The sequence below is a fragment of the Danio rerio genome, chromosome 1 (genome assembly GCF_052040795.2).
Source record: "Danio rerio strain M-AB ecotype USA chromosome 1, GRCz13ab, whole genome shotgun sequence".
Classification (NCBI taxonomy): domain Eukaryota; kingdom Metazoa; phylum Chordata; class Actinopteri; order Cypriniformes; family Danionidae; genus Danio; species Danio rerio.
Window position 1 is genome coordinate 48,025,869 of NC_141021.1, and position 23,725 is coordinate 48,049,593.

The following is a 23,725-nucleotide window of genomic DNA, read 5'->3' on the forward strand; positions in this document are numbered from 1 at the left end:
ATATTTTCATTAAAAAGAAAACAACACGCTACATGTGATGGTGCAATTATCCACTTTATTTTGAATGGAGTTATGATGCATGATCGTCTAAACCATGGTTTTTGTCCCACATTTTTAAAAAGAAATGTATCACTATTGGCATTTGTGTAAATCTAGACATCTCAGACCAAAAATGAATGTAACTGACACAAAACTATCGACACGTAAATACACATATAGGTCTCACATAAGAACATAAACCCATGAGTAAGACTATTGTGAGCTATTTTTTTCTTTAGTTTATTAAAGACATTGCAAAGTCAAAACATCAAAATCACACATCCAAATTTGAATTGCTATTTATAAAATGCACATACTTTTGAAATATGGCAGACTTTTATATCAGCATTCGGTAAATCAGCATTGGTAAGCATTTCCAATATGGTTTACTCTCAAATTCACAGTATGTGCATCCCGAAACACTGCTTTTCCAGGTTTTTCAGGCATGTTCTAAAATGCGAGCCTGAACATGACCGTCATGACCTGGAAATGTTTCCTCTTGTTGGTTCATTGGATGTAATGTGTTTTCAACACAATACCTCCTTCACACAAATGTCACAGTTGTTCCTCCAGTTTGGCCAAATGTCACCAAAATTTACTCCGACGTTGACTTGAGTGGGACGTTATGTGGGAAATGACAGTGTATAGCTGTTTTATGCCATGCTATGATTTGAATAGAACAGAAATAATGGTTAAATAATTGCTACTATTCATAACAACATTAATATGAATCATTGGAGATGCACTGGGATTTCTGAAAACATTTAGCCAATCTGCCAAACATAAAAGCTGATTTGTGCACACAGCATTGTTACTCTAAGTTACAACATAGCATTCAACACCTTTCCAGATATCTTGAGGGAAGAGTTAACGACCATATGCATGGATGACCTTTTTTACAATCTTTTGATCTGTATTGTGAAGTAAGCTTGCATAATTGACATTTAAATGAAAAGGAGTTAATGGATAACAATACAGAGAGCTGCAGATTCCATTTCTGCACTGATACCAGCAAAACTGTACATTGTGGGTTTGTGAAAGAATAAGGATCTCCTGTAATAGCTCCATAATATGGAAGCAACATAGCAATTTTAAATGGCAAGGTTCCAATTCCATCTGACTGTGCCATTTCAGAAATTATACAGTTTGAGAATTAGGTCAGTATGCTTTTTTTGTGGCTGTTTTGAACACATTTAACTATTCATGAGCATTTACACTATTACACTATAGAGACAAATGCTTGTTTGAAGTGGACAAGCTTTACATCTGAATATAATGTCGTCCATATATGACAAAATACACATAAATCCTTCTTAATACCAGATGTAAAAAGGGCTACACATTTATCCAAATTCTATGACCAAATTGAAATGATCTGGTTCTGGATAAATTATTTTCTTTATAATTTTGGTTTCAGCATGCATAAATAAATAAATAAATAAATAAATAAATAAATGAATGAAAAAAATCAGGGCATCACTATTATATTAATATAATACTTTACAATATTATATTCAGTATATTCAACTGAAATGGAATGTTCAGAAGGGGGTGCAATTTTATTTTATTTTTATATCCTCTCATCTTTGGGCCTGGGACAAGCTAACGCCAAACAACTAGCACCAGCGAAACCAACCCAGGCTAATTGCGGATAGGTACCCAAGTACGTACCCAATTCTACATTTCTGGGGACAACAAAGCATGTGACCGAAGAACTTTGCAAAACCTGTCTGCTTGCAGTTTTTGCAAATCCAGAGGTCGCTGTGCTTTTTAATGACCTCAAATTTCTCTCGAGCATTCTCTTCTCGGATAAACCCACCAGAGGGTGCAATATACACTTCAGCCGACCAGGCCAGCTTACTGTCAATTGACTGACTGACCGACCAAACGACCCACCCACCCCCAACTGATAGTGTTTTAAAAGCAATCTAGAAAACGAAAAGGTGTTGCGGTCATGTAATTTAACCACATTTTCAGCCTGTTGTTTATTTATTTATTTTTTGCTTTTGTTTTACCTGGTTTCTGGAACCGATCTTCACCAGACTCGAACCCTGTCATCACAGTCAACTCCACTTCGCGTCTGAAGGCTGCCAATTTATGCACCAAACTACTGGGCAAACAGTCAGCAGGTATAGCGCAAAAAGGAAAAAAAAACGGCAAAGGCATCAAACCTCTCCGTAGCGTTCACTTTAAAGCCAGACGTACCTTCGGCTACATAACTCAAGCTCTCCAGAAATGTAGACAGGGGTATCTATCCATAATGAGCCTGTGTTGAACGAAACTCAACTGTGTTGTCGCTTCATGTTGGATTGCGTCTGGACCAAAAAGCTGTGCATGAACACACCAAACGGACTAAAGTTGACTGATACAAGAGCACACACACTATATGCATCTCCAACACTCACAGCAAACTAACAGTTGGAGGGGCGTGGCTAAGCATATTAAGCCATCAAACTGATGTCATCAGACTGCCGTTCCAGAGCAGAAGCAAATGAACAGATTTTGATTAAAGATTACTGATTTTTTTTTCCAGTGCTCGAAAATAATCGTTCACCTTAAGACTAAAAATGTGTGCTAGCAAAATCAACATTGTTCTTACTTATTTAATGCAGACTTAAAATATATCAATATGACTAATCTGTAGTCACTTTTTGAGTTTTTAAGCTCCTATTTGAAAACCACTGCAATGTGGTTGGCCTTGAAACAGTCGGAAGATACCGCTAACTTTTTTTACAACTTTAAATGCAAACAGTAATCATAAAAATATAAATAAATCGAGTTTTTAACAGTATTAAACCATTTTCCCATTGGAGGTCATTGTTTATAAATTAAAAACAATGAAAAGACAATGAATGGTTTCTGACAAAGTGGCATGGTCTGGCACAAATGTCCACAAGGGTGTCATCATAACAGAGCGTTGCTGTCGTCATCTCTGCCGTGTGCTTGCCTTATAGGAGCCAATGGCTGGTGCCTCAGTGACTTGTTGCTCCATTTGTGGGCGTCCTGTAGACCCGGCTCCAGAAAATACAGACATGCTCCAAATCCAGCCAAGACCAGGACAGAGATCAGCAGATAGACAGGCACGAACCAGTCCAGAAACATCCAGGGCATTGTGTCCTCTAAAAAAGTACAGCATAAAAGACAGCAGAACAGTTTTCTGAATATAGTGAGGACGAAGCAGAGCAGCAAATGAAACATTGCATGAGTCATGTCGAAATGTGTCACACATTCTTAACAATACAGAAGGTTTTCCCACAATATTCCTTATTTAGTACTTTAAGTATAGAGTAAATGTATGAAACAGCTCTGCACATGCACACATGGATCATGTCTTTCCACATACCTGCAGTCTGTCTTTGATCCCCTGTGATCTGGCACTGCAGTTTAGGGTTTAGTCAAACCCAAGCCGAGTAGAAAGAATGGTCTCTTGTTAATGATGAATAGTGAAGCTAATGATGTAGCCCGACCAACAAATGTGCGTTTTGGTCTTGTTGTATGCGATGGAATGAGGGCGGGGGGGGGGGGGGGGAGGGGTAACCATGGAGATGCCTGTGACGAGGAGAGCCGAACTTACATAATTTCTTTTTTTTAGTAACCCTTTCTTTTCATTCCTGCTCCTGCATTCCTGGTCATTTCAAAGCATAACTTCATGACACTCAGCAAAAAACGTGTCTACATACATAAATACAGCTACAAAAAAATTAGGAAATCACTTAAAAAATTAAAGGGTTTCTCTATTAATTAAATTTTTTGTTTCATTCTGTGAACTGATTTTCTCAAAATTTGCAATTTAAAGGTTGTCGTGGAGAGCATTACTTGCATTTACATTTAGCAGGCACTGTTGTCTAAAGCGACTTACAATTAAGGAGGCATTCGGCGATTCAACAAGAAGAGGCAATACACACAAGTGATAGTTATACACAGTAAATTGTTTGAAACTGGAGCACCTGGAGGAAACCCACGCGAACACAGGGAGAACTTGCAAACTTCATGCCAACTCGCTTAGCTGGGACTCGAACATGCAACTTTCTTGCTGTGAGGTGACAGTGTTAACCACTGAGCCACCGTGCCACCAAAATAATGTATCGAACAAATATAAATTATATAAACATGAACACTCACCGGCCACTTTATTAGATACACCTTACTAGTACTGGGTTGGACCCACTTTTGCCTTCAGAACTGCCTTAATCCTTCAAGGCATAGTTTCAGGAAACATCTGGAAATATTCCTCAGAGATATTGGTTCATATTGACATGATAGCATCACACGGTTGCTGCAGATTCGGCTGCACATCCATGATGCGAATCTCCCGTTCCACGACTGGTTATTTGAGTTACTGTTGCTTTTCTATTGGCTGGAACCAGTCTGGCCATTCTCCTCTGACCTCTGGCATCAACAAGGCTTTTGCGCCCACAGAACTGCCGCTCACTGGATATTTGCTCTTTTTCAGACCATTCTCTGTAAAACCTAGAGATGGTTGTGTGTGAAAATCCTAGTAGATCAGTAGTTTCTGAAATACTCAACCAACAACTATGCCACATTCAAAGTCACTTAAATCACCTTTCTTCCCCATTCAGATGCTCAGTTTGAACTGCAGCAGATCGTCTTGACCATGTCTACATGCCTAAATGCATCAAATTGCTGCCATGTGATTGGCTGGTGAGAAATTTGCGTTATCGAGTAGTTAGACAGGTGTACCTAATAAAGTGGCCGGTGAGTGTATAGGATATGTTAAGTCAAAAAGAACCAAAATTACTTGGTCATCAGCATTCTTTGAAAATTTTTTCTATTCAAGACAAAGTACAGGTATAAAACAACATGAATTGTCATTTTCAGGTTGACTTTGCCTTGAGTATCTCCTTTTGTGGTCTGTATAATGAAGAAAATCAAGCAGGATATAATAATATAATAAATGATTGCAGAAGTACATTTTTGAGGAACTATCTCTTTAAGATAAATGACACTTTCCAGAATAATCTTCCCCACCCGTGCACCTACACACACACAGGAGCTGCCGTCTTTCTCAGACTCTTACTAGCTTGAGGTGAGCAATGCTTGGCTGAATAAGCATAAAGCAGACGCACACATGAACAATCTCAACCTAACTGCACACATTTACACAGCTGTTGGTCTTCAAAGCATCCTGCTGTTGATAGTCTCAAATGTCAGGCAGAATTGAGCAGCACTGACCTACATATGAGCAGAAGGCAAACGCAAGATCTGCAGATTTCAGCAGAGCCTGAAGGAAATCAATCAAACACACACACACAATTTATCCAATTCACCTACAACGAATGTCTTTGGACTGTGGAGGAAGCAGGAGCACTCAGAGGAAACCCACGCTAACAAGAGGAGAACATACAAGCTCCACACAGAAATGCCAACTGACCCAGATAGGACTCGAACCAGCGACTTTCTTGCTGTGAGGTGACAGATCTAACCAATTTTTGTAACATAACAAAACAATAACAGCAAAAGTGAACAGACTGTTAATGTTTAATAACATTAATAGACATTCCACAAATTTCCTCTTGAATGTATTGCATACAGCTCGAGTAATCCATATAAAATGACCTTTTTTTGAAGTTTATGAAGACGATGATTAATGTATGTCAGCAGCATTTAATTATTTTAAATATAAAGAGGCTACTTGAATCAAAGATATTAATGCTGACGTTTATAGAGAAGCCAAAATATTCATCTCAAAAGTTTCAAAACAATATATTCAGCGAGTTTAACTCCAATCACACCACAAAAAAGCACCATGAGGTCTTAAAACTGGAAGATGCAAGATAAGTGCAAAACATGGCATTTGTTCATAATAGCTATTATAAAAACCTTCTGTAATATGAGAAAATACATGTGAGGTTTGTTATAGATTTAAAAACAAATCTCAAAAAGCAGAGTTAAGAGTGTGAGTATTTAGTATATGTATGGATGTGTGTGTGTGTGTGTTATAATCTGGAAGTCTGATTGCCTGATTGGCTCTCGGTTTGGTCAGGACTTTGAGGCTGAAGGAAGTCAGTGATTACGGAGGACACAGCCTCTGGGTTGTTGAGGTGAACATGATGGTCGCCTTCTACTTCCACAAAGGTGGCCTGAGGAGAAATGAAGAGAGAGATATTGATGCAAATTACGATTCCTTACATCTTGCACACTTTTTGGTGTGTATGTATGCGGATCTCACTTTTTGATCGGTCCAGCTCTTGCAGATCCTATCAGCATATCCATCAGGTAGAGTAAAGGTTTTAAACAGACCATCCTTTGCCCTGAAGACAAACACACACATATATATATATATATATATATATATATATATATATATATATATATATATATATATATATATATATATATATACACACACACAGAGATGAATATGTTAAAAATTTGCCCTACTGTGAATTTCTTTTCTTCTTTTTTTAAATATTTCCCAAATTATGTTTAACAAAGCAAGGAATTTTTTACAGTATTTTTTCCTAGAGCAGGGTTCTCAACTGGTTTGGCCATAGGACCCACATTTTTACATGGTCATCAATCTGCGACCCAAACTTTTTAGGAACTATAATACAGTATTAGAAATTATACTTAATTTGTATTTATTTGTTACCATAAACAAGTAGTTACAGATACATCATAAGAAATTCACCAAGACTTACAAATAAACTATGTAATATTTCTAAAATTTGATCCATTTTGTTAAATGACACCAATGAAATAAAGTAAAAAAAAGACAAATACTGTTAATAATAAACTGTTAATAAAACATGTTTTCTGGTTTCTAAATGTTATTTTAATTTAGAAGGTTTCATGCTCTCTTTTGAGAGCACCTCACTACATATGACAATGAGGCTTGTCTTTTTTGTCCTCAATATACATATCCATACTTTCCATATTTGGGGTCGTACTTGGGCTTCGACATATTTGTTGCAATAATTAAATGAAATTTCACATGTCAAACGGTAGGGTTTTTGCACACGCATTTCAAAATAAAAGTCTGGTATGAGCAAAATAAGTAAAAAAAATTAACTTTTGTTGTTTTTTTTTTGACCACACACTCTAAAAAACTCCACGACCCACTGAAAAAGTTCCCGCGACCCGACCCACCAGTTGAGAAACACTGTCCTAGAGTATTTCATCTTTTGGAGAAAGTCTTCTTTGTTTTGTTTCAGCTAGAATAAAAGCAGTTTTTACTGTTTTAAAACCGTTTTAAGGTCAACATTAATAGCTAGTTTTGATGGGGAGCAATGCAGGGCTACACATTGGCTATTGTATTCATTCATTCATTTTCTTTTCAGCTTAGTCCCTGTATTAATCCGGGGTCGCCACAGCGGAATGAACCGCCAACTTGCTATTGTATTCAATTTGTGCAGAAATATAAATAGGTTTTAGCTGTGAAACGATGTTGCATTAATTTAATAGCGCTTATGTGTCACACTGTGCACTACCTTGAAAGAGAAATCTGAACACAACCTGCCACGAGAGATGCATTTGAATGTATGTTAATACCAGGTGGATGCAGGGCTTGTGAAAACGTGCGTGTCTGTGTCTGCATAATGATTTAGCTTATGATGGCTCAATTGTCTTCATTCATATAGTGAAATACAAAAACACCCCATTAATGATGATGTTTTACTGGTCCACACTAATTAAAACTGCGTTCAGATTTGGACAGGGCATGTTTTTATTAGTATCTAATGATTGACACGGGTTTCTCTGGGGGATCTAGAGGTAGACAGCATCATTAACCTGATGCAAACACAATGGAAGTCAATGTAATGTCCTCACTAAAGACAAAAGAAAAAAATGTTTGGGTGTGAGTGTGTGTGTGTATGTGTTTTTGTGACATATCAGGACACAAATCTGTATAATGACATGTGTATGACACAGGTATTACAAAAAGGAGGTGGAATATGAGGACATTGGTGACGTCCTCATTTCTCAAATAGCTTATAAATCCCACAGGATGAGTTTAATCAGAGAGTAAAGCTGCACACATTCTCCTGTGATGGTTGGGTTTAGGGGTGGGGTGGGGGCAATACAATATACGGTTTGAACAGTAAAATGAATGGAAACCTATGTTATGTACCCACTTTTCAAACAAACATGCGTGTGTGTGTGTGTGTGTGTGAGTGTGTGTGTGTGTGTGAGTGTGTGTGTGTGTGTGTGTGTGTGTGTGTGTGTGTGTGTGTGTGTGTGTGTGTGTGTGTGTGTGTGTTCTGAACTCACAGCAGCAGCATCACTTTGGCTTTTACTTGCGACAGCACATGGAGGCACTGGTCAATATTAATATATATAATGTTTTTCTGAAACAAAACCAAATATCACCATTTGACAAAGAAAAAGCATGACATGAATATAAACAGGCAATTTGTAATAATGTGTTTACAAAGCATTTGTGTAGTAGAAAAAGAAAAAAAAAAAGAGTAAGTTGTATAATAATGTCAGTTTTGACAGAAAATCTGAGCTGAACATTCCCAGCAGGCAAAGGACATCAACATGACGTCATATTGATGTTGCACCCCAATGTCATGGGGCTGTTGCATTTTGTTTGCAAATGAAAACCTGATGTCAGTCCAATGTCCAACCTAAAATCAACCAAAAATCAACATCTAATGACGTTAGTTTGATGTTGTGTGGACGTTACCACTATGACGTCAGTCAGATGTTGGATTTTGGTTGCCATACCTGACCAATAAATGTCAGTATTTGCCATCAATATGACGTTGGTTTAAGATGTTGGCTTAACGACTTTGGTCACTTTCCAATACAACCTAAAATCAACCAAATATCAACATCATTTGATGTCGTTATTGGACTTCAAAATAAGGTTGTTCTTAGACGCTGACTAGACATTGGAGTTTGGTCACTTGACATCTTGACCTAAATCTAATTAAATACTAACTTCTTATGATGTTGTGTGCCTGCTGGTTAGAATGAAATCTGAATCTTGTTATGAGGAATAAACAAACAAATTATATGTAATAAATGAGTAAACAAATAAAAACGGCTCACCAGGTTGATTCTGAAGTCTCTGGTGAATACAAATCCTTGAAGAGAAAGGAAATATTTTAGAGAGTTTGGTATATTAAATTCAAGATGTTTTGTCAAAGTGCATGCTGTGAGAAAGTCTAAAGTAGCGTGCCAAATGGCACACTATGCACTTGTACACTAAACCATGTAATATACAAGTTTACTGTCATGCCAAAAGGAACAGTTTTATAACATTTTATTTATTTATTTGACATGGACTTCACAATTACACGGGACAACCAAATGCATTTGTTTAAGTGTTTTAGCAAACTTGCCAATTCTTAAAACCTGTCCACAGGAGGCTTAAAAAATTAGCAAAATGCAAATATAATAAATGCATATACACAACATTACAATTCTTTACAGAAAAAAGGCAAAAGCAAAGGCAACATGATCCAACCAACTAACAGTAGACTATTTGTTTTAACCACTTTTTAAGAGCACTGCTAAAAATATTTAGATTACTTTCTGATTTTAATCTAACCGGTAAATCATTCCACTGTTTGGCTCCCTTTACAGAGAAGACAGACTGACCAAAGGAGGTCTTACACGTTGGCACTAGACAGTCAACATTAGCAGTTGCTCATGTAACTCTGTGAGAGGTTTGATGCCTACTGATTAGATCAGAAAACAGGATTGGTACATGATTATTTAAACATTTAAAAACCAATTTAAGATAATTAAATTTAATAACCAAAACAAAAAAGGTTATGTTTACATAAAACATCACAGTGATGCCATCATTTTTTTACTATTACAGAAATTTTTAACATTCCCAGACGACATTTAATGGTTGCCAAATTAGTTGAATAAATCCAAATAGTACCCGAGTATAACCACATTGACCATTGGGAGGTGGAATAATCACAAGTAAATTACACTACTTACACTATTTATGGTACAAGACGGTGTAGAACAGTACATAAGTACATGATTCAGGATGCACCTTGTGTCTAAAGAGTTAGTTAGTTTAATGTTTACCTCCATCAACCTCTCGAACTGCTCGCTCTAACAGAATATCCGCAGACTGATCGGAAAGATATGGGTTTGCAACCTTCAACCTGGAAAAAAAAAGTGTAATTTAAGTATTATAAACATAATAATAAACATAATAATAATAATAATAATAATAATAATTAATGAATTAATTAATTAATTAATTAATTAAATATTAATACATAAGCAATTCAGTTTTTTAATAATACTTTTTTCCAAAAAAATATTCATTTTCACCGCTGATTTAAAAAACTTTGTGATTTAGGAAAATCCTGCATCACTGTAGAGTAACAGTTGCTCAAGGTTTATCTATCAAAAAGGAAAGTTATTATCACTTCACATCACTTCACAATATTACTGTTTGCTATATTTTCCTGAGTAGAAAACAGATGAAAATCTAATCTGCTTTATATTCTTTTCAGTAAACAGGCATTCTTCACCTTTCTTTGGCTTTCTCATACGTGTAGACCCTCTCCTTCCTTTCATTGGCCATGTTGTCATACTGGATTTGATCATTTATCCCCTTCCTCATGTTTGTAAACATGTCAGTCTAGGGAAGGACATAAAATCCCGAGTTGTATGTACAGTATGTTGAATAACATGTTCCTCTATGATTTACAGACATGCTTCGTTTATTCTCACCACTTCTGTTGGAAGGAATCCGTAAGTATCAAGGAGGACAACAGATTCGACCATCTCTGGGTACAAGGCGCTAAACTGGAAAACCAAAGGAAACTACGATTACAAACTACTACATTTACACGTCATGATTTTGCCAAGTACGATGCGATCCTGGATCAACATCTATGTTGATCCTGGAACATCATTTGGTTTGAAAATGTATCTATTCCCTACCCCTAAACCAAACCATGACTGTAAATTTTTCCCAAAATTAGTGGGGAGTAATAGATGTATAACTATCATGTAGAAGTGCACAAACCTGACCGTAAGCCTAAACTTAAAATGTAAAGGTTTCCCCTTCATTCTGATTGGCTGATTGGAATGTTCCAGAATCAAAGCAAGGCAAGGCAAGGCCGGTTTATTTATAGCACATTTGATTCACAATACTAATTCAAAGTGCTTTACATAAACAGGAATAAAAAAACAAGTATAAGAAAATAAAAAAACAAAAATAAAAAAAAGAGTAAAAACAGATTAAAAAGTTTTAAAAATGTTTTAAAAGAATGAAAAAAAGAAAAGAAAGACATAATAGTGCGATCTGCCGTATGTAGCACAGTGTTCATTCAGTAAAGGCACAGCTAAACATGTGTTTTCAGTCTGGATCTGAATGTTCCTAATGTTGGAGCACATCTGATCATTTCTGGAAGCTGATTCCCAGGCCATTTGGTGATTTATAGACAAGTAATAACACTTTAAAATCCATTCTGAATGTAACTGGGAGCCAGTGTAAAGATCTGAGGACAGGTGTGATGTGCTCTGATTTTTTTGGTTCTGGTCAGTATCCTGGCAGCAGCGTTCTGGATGAGCTGCAACTGTTTGACTGTCTTTTTGGGAAGGCCAGTGAGAAGGCCAGTCCACATAGATGTTTATGCAGGAACATGTCCTACTTGGTGAAATCAGGTTGTCGTAGTACATTTACACATCACTGTGAGTGTACTAAAACAGTAGATCTCAACTGTTACAAAACCCAAATATCAATTTGTTCTGTGCATTTAAACTATAAAATACATGTAAAAAGACGTTTTTGTTTATTTTAAGCATCTTTTAGTACTGATTTATGATGTCCCAAAGCCTAATGTCAAATCTGGGTCATAAACCACATTTGCAAAAAGCAAAAGCAGTGAGAACAATTTGCAAAAATGGAACAGAATCATAATGAACACTCACCATTCCTGCCACATTTCCACCTGTAAAGAAAACAGCAAATTATAGTAAATGATCAAGTATATAATCCAGTTCAAAACACAGTGTTTCCACACATTCAGATTATTGTAACGTATTTAAAAAAACTTTAATGCTTTTTTGCTATAATTATAAATATTTTTTAAAAATGTACGTACAAAATTAAATAAAACATTTACTTTAAATAAAACTCAGTAATTGTGTTTATTTTCTTTTATTTTGATTTTATACATAAGTTTGTGTACATTTTTACAATAAATATGTACACAAATACTAATAGAGAATATATGTTCACGGCACATTGCATCGTTTAAAACGAATAAATCACATTTTAACATGCAGATTTGAGATGATTTACATTAATCTGTAACACTTCAGTTAAGGTAACAACTCATGATAATAATTCAATTCATGTTTATTTATATAGCGCTTTTTACAATGTAGATTGTGTCAAAGCAGCTTAACATAGTTCTAGTAAAGTCCAGATTTCAGAGTTTAGGTTCAGTTTAGCTCAGTTCAGTGAGGTTTAAATTTCACATCTACACTACTGATCCAAGCAAGCCAGTGGCAACAGTGGTGAGGAAAAAACTTCACCATTTGACGAAGTGAAGGAGGAAAAACCTAGAGAGAAACCAGACTCTGTTGGGCACGATCATTATTATTCTGGCCAAACTAAATTTATTATATTAGGGACAAATAAAGTCTTAACTAACTAACTAACTAACTAACTGAATTAACAAAAGCACACTACTAGCTTAACACTACTAATTAGCTGTTTATTAATAGGTATTAAGGTTGAAGTTGGGTTTAGGTTTTGGGGATTAGGGTAAGATCATATATTAGAACTACAAATAAACAGGTAATATCTTAATAATAGGCAGGTAGTAAGACAGTTGTTAGCTTAATTGTCAATTGTGACCTAAACTAAAGTGTTAAAAATTTAATTTCCCTCTTAGAGGAAAAGCTCCACCTAAAATAAGCTACTTTTAAAACCTTTAATGATATTATGCTACACCTCAAAATAGTCCCCAGCACCATTTGCTGATGGTCTGTCAGGAAAATGAGCCTATTTTTAAAAATTCCTTCAAAGTTTATCCAGCCCTGACCTTTAAAATTAAATAAAATAGTTTATTGTAAAATAGCAAACTATTCAAAACACAAAAATAATGATTAAAAAATTCACTAAAGCTCAAATACAGTGAACTAATATTCCAGGTACTCGGTGATCATTAACTGGCATGCAAAATGATGACATTAAAACCACCAGGGATGCTATAAATAGTGATACCAAGATAGGCTTGTGACATTAATGGCACAGTGTCCTTCTGATGCTCTCTTATGAGCCGGCTACACAGCAGTACAGGAACCATAAGTTAATTCATACACAGTTTACCCAGATCTTCTGACCTTTCACACACTTAACAGAACTTTGACCTGGTTCAGGGAATGAAGATAGTGAAGCTGACTTACCCATACTGTGTCCAATTATAGAGAATCGCTTCCACTGAAGAGCTGGGAACAAATAGAAAACACAAATATTTGACAGATTTAAGTTTTTGTTGTTGTTTTGCATCGTTTTTCAGTATAAAATACTAATTCTGCATTAAATATTAAGGATTTCTAAATATGAGATTATTTTGACCTACTTCATTCCCGTTTGTTAACTTGTAAAAAAATATTTAAAGTACCTGTGAGATCAAAAGTTTTGTTGTTTTGGTGTTAGTAACAATACGCTAGTTTTAAGATGATCTATAATCTAGTGCAGTGTTTCTCAACCATGTTCCTGGAGGACCACCAGTTCTGCATATTTTCCATATCTCCTTAACTAAATACACCAGATTCAGATCTGCAGCTCATTAGCAGAGACTGGAAGAACTGTAATGGGTGTGAAAAAGCAAGGAGACATCCTAAACATGCAGTGCTGGTGGTCCTCCAAGAACATGGTAGAGAAACACTGATCTAGTGTGCTCAAAACAGTTATAAAAATCACATTTTGAAGATAATAACGATCAAATTTGTAACAATAATATGACCAAATAATTTTTTTTTCAACTTCAGTTTCTAATAAAATCTTCTGACCAAGCAAATGCTCGCTTATAGTTGATATGTCCCGCCTCCTTCAAGATGTTAATGCTGAAATCGGTCATATATTCACACCAAAGTGTGTTCAAACCAACAGATGGATCATACGCGCAGCAGCACAGACCACAAAACATATCGAACACATCTAAAATCACATCTGAACACATCTATATATGGAGAAGTGTAAAGTAGAGACTTAGTATTACTATTATAGACTGTGGCTGTCATGAGTCTGATGAGCTTGTGCTCAGCATATCTGATTTTATCACAGTTGTAATATAAACTAAAAGATATTGACTGTTTTTTAAAAAGTGACCGACCACTCTGTGTCCCGCTCTGTCTTACACGTCTGTTGGCTTTAAAGGAACACTTCTCTAGAGTAAAAGAGTTGAATTTGACCCTTTTTAATCCATCTTGGGGCAACACGGGGGCTCAGGGGTTATTACTGTTGCCTCACAGCAAGAAGGTCGCTTGTTCGAGCCCCGGCTGGGTCAGTTGGCATTTCTGTGTGGAGTTTGCATGTTCTCCCCAAGTTGGCATGGGTTTCCTAAGAGTGCTCCGATTTCTCCCACAGTCCAAAGGCATGTGGTATAGGTGAATTGAATAAGCTAAATTGGCTGTAGTCTATGTGTGTGAATTCAAGAGTGTATGGATCTTTCCCAGTGTTTAGGGTAAGACTGGAAGGCCATCCACTGCATAAACCATATGCCGGAATAGTTGGCAGTTCATTCCTCTGTGGCGACCTCTGATAAATAATGGGACTTAGTCAAAGGAAAATGAATGAATCCATTTTGATTATTATGCCAGAATGAAATTTAGTTCCTTATCGACCTAGAAAATAGCAACTTTCTTTCTGACAGTACACGATTTAACTACAGAAGAGTCAAACTTTAATAGGAAAATTATCTAAACTCTTTTTTTTTTATTGAGCGAGATGCTAATGGTCTAACTCAATTCAATGATTTATGCTAAGCTAAGCCATACCTGCCAACATTTGTCTCTGAAATTCCGGGAGAACGGTGGGGGGTGTAGCTGTGGTGTTTGTTTGTCTGAATAACACAGTTGAGGACCGGGTTAGTAATGTACTGTGGTGTTAGTAACTGAACTGTGGACTGTTTTTCAGGCAGCCGCTGCGATCAGATACTATATAAAGAGTTCAGATGCAAAAACCTTGAAGTGCCGTCTGAAATTTCCATCAAAAATGAACATTTTTCTAAGCATTCTTTGTTTAAGTTGAGATATTTTACTTTATGGACCAAATAAAGGACTTATTCTTTGCCATAGAAGTGCTGTTACTACATACACACAGGAGCCTGATAAAAATTTCAGATAGCATTTAGAGGTTTTTGCATCGAAACTCTTTATATGATATCAAAGTTGGTGCCGTGGGGCGTTACAGACTCTACCAAAAAGCTGAGGACCAGGGGCAGGGTGAAATTACGGGAGTTTTCCAGGATAAATTAAAAAACGGGAGATGGGTCTGAAATATGGGAGACTCCGGGAAAAACAGCAGTGTTGGCAGGTATGAGCTAAGCTAAAAGTGTTTCAGCCAGACCCGGAGATTGGTCAAATAGATTAAAAACATTAAAACTCAACTGTTTTACTCTCAAAACTTGCCCATTTACAAAAAAAGGAGTGTTCCTTTATGACCATTTTTCTAAAAAATGAGCCTATTGTGGGGTTGATTTAAGGATTTCAAAATATTTAGATTTTAAAAGAAGGCAATGCTACTTAATTGGGGACTTAAGTTTCTTAGTTGATTAGAAACAAAAACAGAGTTTCTTCAAACCTTCAACAACTCGTCGAACATCGGCCACATAAAAAGGGAAGGCGTAAAAGCATCCATCAGGCCTATGAGATGAGAGACCATGACCTGGAAAATCAATGGCTACGAATCTCCAGTCTGGGAGAGATGCAGAGAAATACAGAGAGAATGAGAAGCATATTCACTAAGGATCATCATAATTCTCTGGAATCAAATACTGTACCATTAGGAAGCAAAGGAACCAGGGTATTGAACGTCCCGCTGTTGTCAGCCCAACCGTGCAAACAAAGCACAGGACGACCATGAGAAGGACCCCAAACTTGACCTCTCAGCTCTCCCCATGGGACGGGCATTCGGAATTCAGACGCTGTGTCAATATATAAGCAATCACATCAGTGACTACATGCCTCCTAAATATATTAAAAACAATAGTTTTGAAGCATTTGTGATAAATTAAAATTAATAATACTAATCATATCATGTCTCTTACCTGCTCTTCTCATTGTGGTTGTGGTAAAGTGTCTTAGGCTCATAAAGGCAGGAAGCATTCTCACACTTATGAAGTGCAGTTTAAACCCCCTTCCAAATCAAAGAAAATGGAAAATTATACCTTTTCAAAGTTTGAAAGGTAACCTTGTTTACACCTTATTCATTTGACATGACAATTCACGTGACATGACAATTCATTTTTGACAGATTCTTCACAGATGCAAAGCAGATGTGCAATAAATAACACAAATTCCGATACCGTTAAACTCATAAAGTGTTTTAGAATATTTATGTAAAATAGAAGTATTCAACAACACTTTAATGGCATAGTTCTGTTCACAAAATGAATTAAAAACTTACGTCGAGGGATACAAATCGCCTGCTCTTGAAGTTCACCATATAGTGTGAGCTAAACGTATCCTGACAGAGCAATTTTTCATAATAAAAGTTGTTGCCGGTGAACAATGAATGCTCTATAAATATACAATTTTAAAATATTTCTGAAAATAGTTGACACATTGCAGTTAAGATTTCATTTGTTAACATTAGGTATATACGTTGCTGTATTTTTAACAACAATAACAACAACAACAACAATAAAACTATTAAAATTAACACTTGTATCTGTTTAGGGGCGGACTTAGTAATTTTGGAGCCCTAAGGAATTTCAACCCATGGGGCCCAAAAGTTTGCACTTTAATTTATTCTTAATTGATTTATTTAGTTTTTTTTTCTCATATCACTCTTATATCTTCGTTTCTATTTTTAGTAATGCAAAATAATAATAACACCATGTTAAGCATCTTGCAAAATTGAAAATGATTTGGTTTCTTATAATAAATTCACAACTAACATAACATTAACTATTTTTTATAGTTTTAAGTACGTTTTAATAGTTTTTTATGAAATGTTTTAAAAAAAAAATTAATTACGCTTTTTAAAACTAAATCTTTACCTAATCTGACTGCTGGACTGCTCCACATTTAGGCAGAAGTAATAAAATTAACCTTTTATTTTTTAGATCCTTGTCATACAAAATATGATGTTATATATAATTTAAAGGTATAATTTATACTTCTAGGTATTTATTTGGGGGCCCTAAGCAGCCGCTTAACTTGCTTATTGGTAAAACCGCCCCTGCATATGTTAAGGCTGTTTATGAATCTGAACTAACTTGATCTATCAATGAACTTACAATGAAGTTACCAAACATTAATAATACAATTATTAATTAATGACATTATTATAATAATAAAATATTATCATTATTATTATTATTTTAAATGGTAATTCATTAATCTAAAAATTATATTTATGTTAATTAATTGCATCAACTAATTCAAAATAAGCATGAAACGTTATTTTTAAACTTTCATACAAGACTTTTATATTGAAAAATATGTTGTCGCTAGGCTAAAGTGTGGGTTTACTAATCGTGGCTTCACGCATCCGGAACTGAAACCCAAAACATCAGGTAACGTTATGCTTTAATCGGTAATGTAATGTGTTATTGCTACCATACCTGCTGCATCACATCATATGATTTCCATACAGAATGTTACACGTTAAGCTAATAATAGTAAGCACGTATAAGTATATTGACAGAACCCCATAATGCAACGACACGATAAGCTTAATGAATGGCTCTCTGGGTGGACTGACGGTTCAGGTTTGTACACTGTTTTCTGAAAACAATAATATACTAATTAAAAGTCAAAGCTATGTTTGTATTACAGGTCTCAGGCACCTTCATTCTTGAATTCAGATTGTGATTCGTATCTGGAGTGCACGGAATGGAGGTCCGCTTCACGCGAGGCAAATCGGCGATCCTGGAGCGCTCCCTGACGCGGCCGAAGACGGAGGTGAGCGTGAGTGCGTTCGCCCTGCTGTTCTCCGAGATGGTGCAGTACTGCCAGAGCCGAGTCTACTCCGTGTCCGAGCTCCAGGCCCGACTAGCAGACATGGGCCAAGGTGTCGGAGCCAGCCTGCTGGATGTGCTTGTGATGAGGGAGAAAAACGGGAAGAGGGAAACCAAAGTATTAAACATACTTCTCTTCATTAAGGTATTATATCTTTGTAAATTGTTGACAGATTGTCTGTTGTTCTCCCTGAACGACGTCAAAATTATATATATATATATATATATATATATATATATATATATATATATATATATATATATATATATATATATATATATATTTAGCTTTCTCTGATCTATATCTTAAATATTAATGATTAAAAATGTATAACGTAAATATAATATACACGACCCTGAGCATGCGTCAATATCGCCGGCACATTTGTACAGTGCTCCCTGGACAAAAGTCATTCAGTAACACTAGTCAAGACAGTGTAACTACTTACTGCATTCACCATGCGGCAAAGCAGCACCAACTCACTACTAAACACTCTGCTTATGCTAGTTCTGTTGAATAAAATCAGCAAACAATGCAAAAGAAATATGACAACGAGATGCTGCGCTGCCAGAAACTTGTATTATTGTCTGCTAGTGAAGGAGTCGTTCATAACGGAGAGTCATTCACAAACGAATCGCTCTCTCCGTCAGAATGAGAAGTGAAAGCAGGAGAGGAGGTGTGTTTCAGGACAGGGATTAGATCAAATTTAACAGGAAGGGTGGATAGTACATTCCATGCACACAAACACAAGCTTTTTGTCAGGTATGCCCAATCACTTATCCGTTAATGTAGAAAAGTGTAAAATTATAAAGATGTAAAATAATAATTCTAGTAATAAAAAAAAAACTACTGACCTCCGGGAAAACGCCCGATCATAGATATATGTGTATATCTCTGGCTATGGATTGCCACAGTCCTCCACTGTAGCTTGATCCCGCATTTATTTCAAAGGAGCGCTACCCTGTACTAAAATGGCGGCTCCATTGACACATTTTTTCCAATAGACAACAGCAGGGTAGGCGACATCTAATGTATAGATCTATGGGTTCATAACATTTTGAATGCATAATCGCGCCAATCAATGCTTGGAAAAATATAATTCAACAGTCTGAAACTGGCAGTTCTAGAGCCCCGATATACATCTTAAGTAATCACAAAACACGTTTTTTGTAAGTGTCCTAAAAAACACATAATCATACCTGTCAGCATTGGGATGTGAAAATAAGGGATACCATAATAACCTAACAAGGGACCAACCCCCCGGATACACCTTAATAAAATGAGAATGGTTGGTGATATTAATGTCCTATTTATGGCACATTAGTTTATGTGAGGAGGCTTGTAAATAACTTTTGAAATAATAAAGTTATGTTAAAACCAAGCACACCATTGTTTTTGTTGTATTCGTATTAACGGAAGTTCGTTCTCTGCGTTCTTAGAAATGAGAAACAGCCAGAGTTGTGACAATGGAAGTTCAAAATGTTGTTCAAAATGTTCATGTAGGCGCAAATAGTTCCAGGATCTGCTTCGCCATTCATTTAAACGATGTTAGATAACATTAAAACATACACAGTTATATTTTCAGAAAATGCATACCTTTCAAAAGTGAAAAACCAGTTGTCTTTAGCAGTAGCTGTAAGTGTCAACTTCCAGGAACTATTGAGAGGCTCCATGAATGGAGTCGATAGAATTGTCGCAACTCTCTTTCTCTCTACCTCTCTGGCTCTGGTCTCACCCTCTCTCTTCATGTGTCAGTTGAGATTACGGCAAACATCCAATAAAAAATGCACATTTCAAAACACCTCATGGGACTTTTAGGTGATGTTTCACCTCAAAACTGTACATTTGCTGTTAAAGGTGAGTTTGCGCAAAAGATTAAGTTCTGCTATTAGTTACTCGCCCCCTTTCGTTCCAATGCCCTGAGACCTTTGTTCATCTCCTGAACACAAGTAAAGAATTTAAAGCTCACTGACCCTTCATAGACCGCAACATCCCGAGACGTTCAAAGTCCAATAAAGGAACCAAAATCTGTCAGAACATTCCATCTGAATTCAGTGGTTCAACTCTTATCATATGTAACTCCAAGAACACGTTTGTGCTTCAAAAAAACCTGTAAAATATTTGCTTTTGTCTGCTCTCCCGTGTCATGTGAGGGTGTGCGTTTACTACGGACAATCCAATGTGTTGCCATTAGGGTTAACATACATCCTTATCTGACTCAGAAGTTACTTTTACAGTGTTTGATGCACAGAAGTGTTCTTGGCGCTTCGTATGATTATAGTTGAAGCACTGAAGTCAAAATGAATGTATTGCCAAATTTTTGGAACCTTGAATGTCTTGCTGTCTCTGGAGGATGAGGGAGCTCTCATCTAAAATATCTTAAATAGGGTATATGCAGAGCTAGTGTTTCTTCCTATACCGATAAACTTCGGTGAATGGTTAATGTGACTTTTTTTCCATTGTATACGGTTTCCTTTACAGCATTGATGTTGTTATGTCATTAAAGTACAATCAGTTAAATAGACTTTGCCATTCATTTAGTTGCTCCAGCGTAAAACAAGACAAAAAGCCATTTACTCGTACCTGTCAGGATCGACAGGCTAGTGCAGAAACTCTGTTGAATATACTGGGGTAAAATAAATGCTCATATTTTAAAGACATGGCAGGTATGCAGTGCTTCTTGTACAATATGAGAACCATTTTATATCAGATATCTATCAGGCAGTGGAAATAGCTGATTTAAAAAAAACAGACCCTAAATGCTCCGCTTTTGTAGTAGAATACAGTTTGCCAGAAGCAAATTAACAATAAACAAATTAAAAGTCCTTCCGCATATACCCTATTGCGTTTCAAAGATGAATGAAACTCTCAAAGTTTGGGAACAACAGTAATTTATAACAGAATTTTCATTTTTGGGTGAACTAACCCTTAATGCTTCTTATCCGGTAAAGATGTAGATGAATTTGTTCCTTTGGTAGAACATCAAAGCATTTTGGCTGAAACAAGGTCCCTAAATATACATATGATTCAACTCAACTGTGCTTTGAAAGTCGAAAAGAGCATATATATAGGCAAAATTAATACATGTGGCTCTCATTGAGGACTGTAAAAGAAGCATGTTTTTCATTATATATAAATATATGATTTTATTTATAATTTTTTAACGGTTTACTTTATAAACCATCACATATCACTATTTTTTTAAGCTGAAAACACTCACCGGCCACTTTATTAGCTACACCTTACTGGAACCGTGTTGGCCCCCCTTTTGCTTTCAGAGCTGCTGATTCAACAAGGTACTGGAAATAGTCCTCAGACATTTTGGTCTATATTGACATGATTTGTCAGCTGCACATCCATGATGCGAATCTCCCCTTCCACCACATCCCAAAGGTGCTCTATTGGATTGAGATTTTGTGACTGTGGAGGCCATTTGAAAACAGTGAACTCATAGTCATGTTCAGGAAACCGGTCTGAGATGATTCACGCTTTATGACATGGTAGTTTCCAGTTTTTAGACTATAGAAGTGGCACCTGGTTTGGTCTTCTGCTGCTGTAGCCCATCTGCCTCAAGGTTGAACGTGTTGTGTGTTCAGAGATTCTTTCCTGCATACCTCGGTTGTACCAAGTGGTTATTTGAGTTACTGTAGCCTTTCTATCAGCTCAGACCAGTCTGGCCATTCTCCTCTGACCTCTGCCATCAACAAGACACTTGCACTCACAGAACTGCCGCTTAATGGATATTTTCTCTTTTTCATTCATGGCCATTCTCTGTAAACCCTAGAGATGCTTGTGCGTGAATATACCAGTTTCTGAAATACTCAGACCAGCCCGTCTGACACCAACACCCATGCCACATTCAAAGTCACTTAAATCACCTTTCTTCCCAATTCTTATGTTCAGTTTGAACTGCAGCAGATCGTCTTGACAATGTCAACATACCTAAATGCATTGCTGCCATGTGATTGGCTGATTAGAAATTTGCGTTAACGAGCAGTTGGACATGTACCTAATAAAGTGGCCGGTTAGTGTATATCTCTAGTTATGTTAGAGGAACCTAATCATTTTTGGGCGAACTATCCCTTTAAATTTAAAGGCCTGTAGTTTTAACGATCTTGTTTTTATCTTCTTTTTTATAGGTGAATGTATGGAAAGCTTTGTTCGGCAAGGAGGCAGACAAACTAGAACAAGCCAACGACGATGACAAAACGTACTACATCATTGAGAAGGAGCCATTGATCAACGCTTACATTTCAGTACCTAAAGAAAATAGCACTTTAAACTGCGCAGCCTTCACCGGTGGCATTGTGGAGGCTATTTTAACCCACAGCGGCTTCCCGGCCAAAGTCACTGTCCACTGGCATAAGGGAACCACACTGATGATCAAGTTTGATGAGTCAGTCATCGCTCGTGACAAAGCTCTTGATGGCAGATAGATTTCTTTTGTTTATTTTTGCTCTTGAGTATGGAGTCAGATTGAGTTTATAGTGTTTTCCCCATTTTCTTTTAATTACAAATTCACTGCAGCATTCACTTCATCCAGTGTAAAATGATGTGTTTTACTGATACACTAATGCAGTGAAGGATGAAATTAGTTTATTTACTATAACAATACATGAATTATTTGTAATAAAACGGAAGTCCATATTGAATTTATTACATTTGTATCTCAATTCAAGTATCAATGGAGTAACAAATTACTCAAAACACCTTTAACTTCTCCAGTATGTTTCAAACTGTGGAAATGTGTAATATGGCAAACAAAAAACTTTGTGTTTCTGCACTAGAAAAGATTCATAAACTCAAGTGTAGTAGCTGAGAAGTTATAATCATTGTATTCTCAAGGATGATTGTATTTATGTGTATATGTTTCATTTTTTCATATGTTCTATAAGTTTCTTTTTCATCTTAAAATCAAAATATAATAAAGTCTTAGTAAACTGAAGGTTAAAACTGTCTCAGAAATGATTCATCCAACCATAGTTTCTGGCCAAATACTACACTACCTGACAAAGGTCTTGTCATCGATCCCAGTTGTAAGAGCAACAAATAATAACTTCTTGTTGAAAAGTGGCAGAAAGTAAATTTTTCTGATGAATCATCTGATGAACTTCATCCCAATCATCACAAATACTGCAGAAGACCAGCATGGACCCAAGATTGAACAGAAATCAGTCAAGTTTCGAGAAGGAAAAATCATGGTTTGGGGTTACATTAAGTATGGGTGCGTGCGAGAGATCTGCACCATCTAAGATCATATAAGCCACTTCTGATACCAAATGATCAACTTGAAGTCAAGTTATTATTTGTTGTTTCTAAAACATAGATAGGGACAAGACTTTTGTCAGGTAGTGTATATCAAAATCACATCAAAAAGAGCTTTATTGCCAGATATAATCATACATATGAGGAATTTGTTTTCGTGACAGAGCTTCTACAGTGCAACAGAATTACAGAGACAGGACAATAAACAGATAATAAATATAAACTAATTATAAAACTATAATTTTTAAACTATAATTGTTTAACAATTACT

At 36.2% G+C, this 23,725-nt stretch overlaps 2 protein-coding genes and 1 long non-coding RNA gene across 5 annotated transcripts; 1 reads left to right on the forward strand and 2 right to left on the reverse strand.

Moving 5' to 3' along the window:
* Positions 1-35: 35 nt before the first annotated feature.
* Positions 36-3,697, reverse strand: LOC147846997 (uncharacterized). The gene is made up of 2 exons (XR_015476900.1): positions 3,383-3,697; positions 36-3,158 (listed from the first exon to the last, which is right to left on the reverse strand). It is a non-coding gene; the product is annotated as an uncharacterized LOC147846997 (long non-coding RNA).
* A 1,823-nt stretch (positions 3,698-5,520) lies between these two features.
* On the reverse strand, positions 5,521-16,723 carry serhl (serine hydrolase like). Of its 2 annotated transcripts, none has more exons than XR_015475525.1 (13): positions 16,631-16,687; positions 16,272-16,360; positions 16,005-16,148; positions 15,806-15,919; positions 13,405-13,446; positions 11,920-11,939; positions 10,714-10,788; positions 10,512-10,621; positions 10,057-10,136; positions 8,804-9,092; positions 8,272-8,730; positions 6,230-6,311; positions 5,521-6,140 (listed from the first exon to the last, which is right to left on the reverse strand). XR_015475525.1 is itself a non-coding variant. In NM_199615.2 (13 exon segments), coding segments are annotated over 12 exon segments (981 nt in total). In that variant the 5' UTR covers positions 16,330-16,360; positions 16,631-16,723; the 3' UTR covers positions 5,522-5,996.
* A 990-nt stretch (positions 16,724-17,713) lies between these two features.
* Positions 17,714-23,142, forward strand: trappc5 (trafficking protein particle complex subunit 5). 2 transcript variants are annotated; one of them, XM_087235520.1, is made up of 3 exons: positions 17,714-17,939; positions 18,007-18,333; positions 22,329-23,142. In XM_087235520.1, the coding sequence occupies exons 2-3, from the start codon at positions 18,064-18,066 to the stop codon at positions 22,623-22,625; spliced, it is 567 nt and encodes a 188-aa protein (XP_087091646.1). In that variant the 5' UTR covers positions 17,714-17,939; positions 18,007-18,063; the 3' UTR covers positions 22,626-23,142.
* Positions 23,143-23,725: the final 583 nt, after the last annotated feature.

Coding starts and splice junctions, on each gene's coding strand:
- trappc5 (XM_087235520.1), top strand. CDS start 18,064: ATGGAGGTCCGCTTCACGCGAGGCAAATCGGCGATCCTGGAGCGCTCC. Junction 18,334..22,328: donor ACATACTTCTCTTCATTAAG/GTATTATATCTT, acceptor TCTTTTTTATAG/GTGAATGTATGGAAAGCTTT.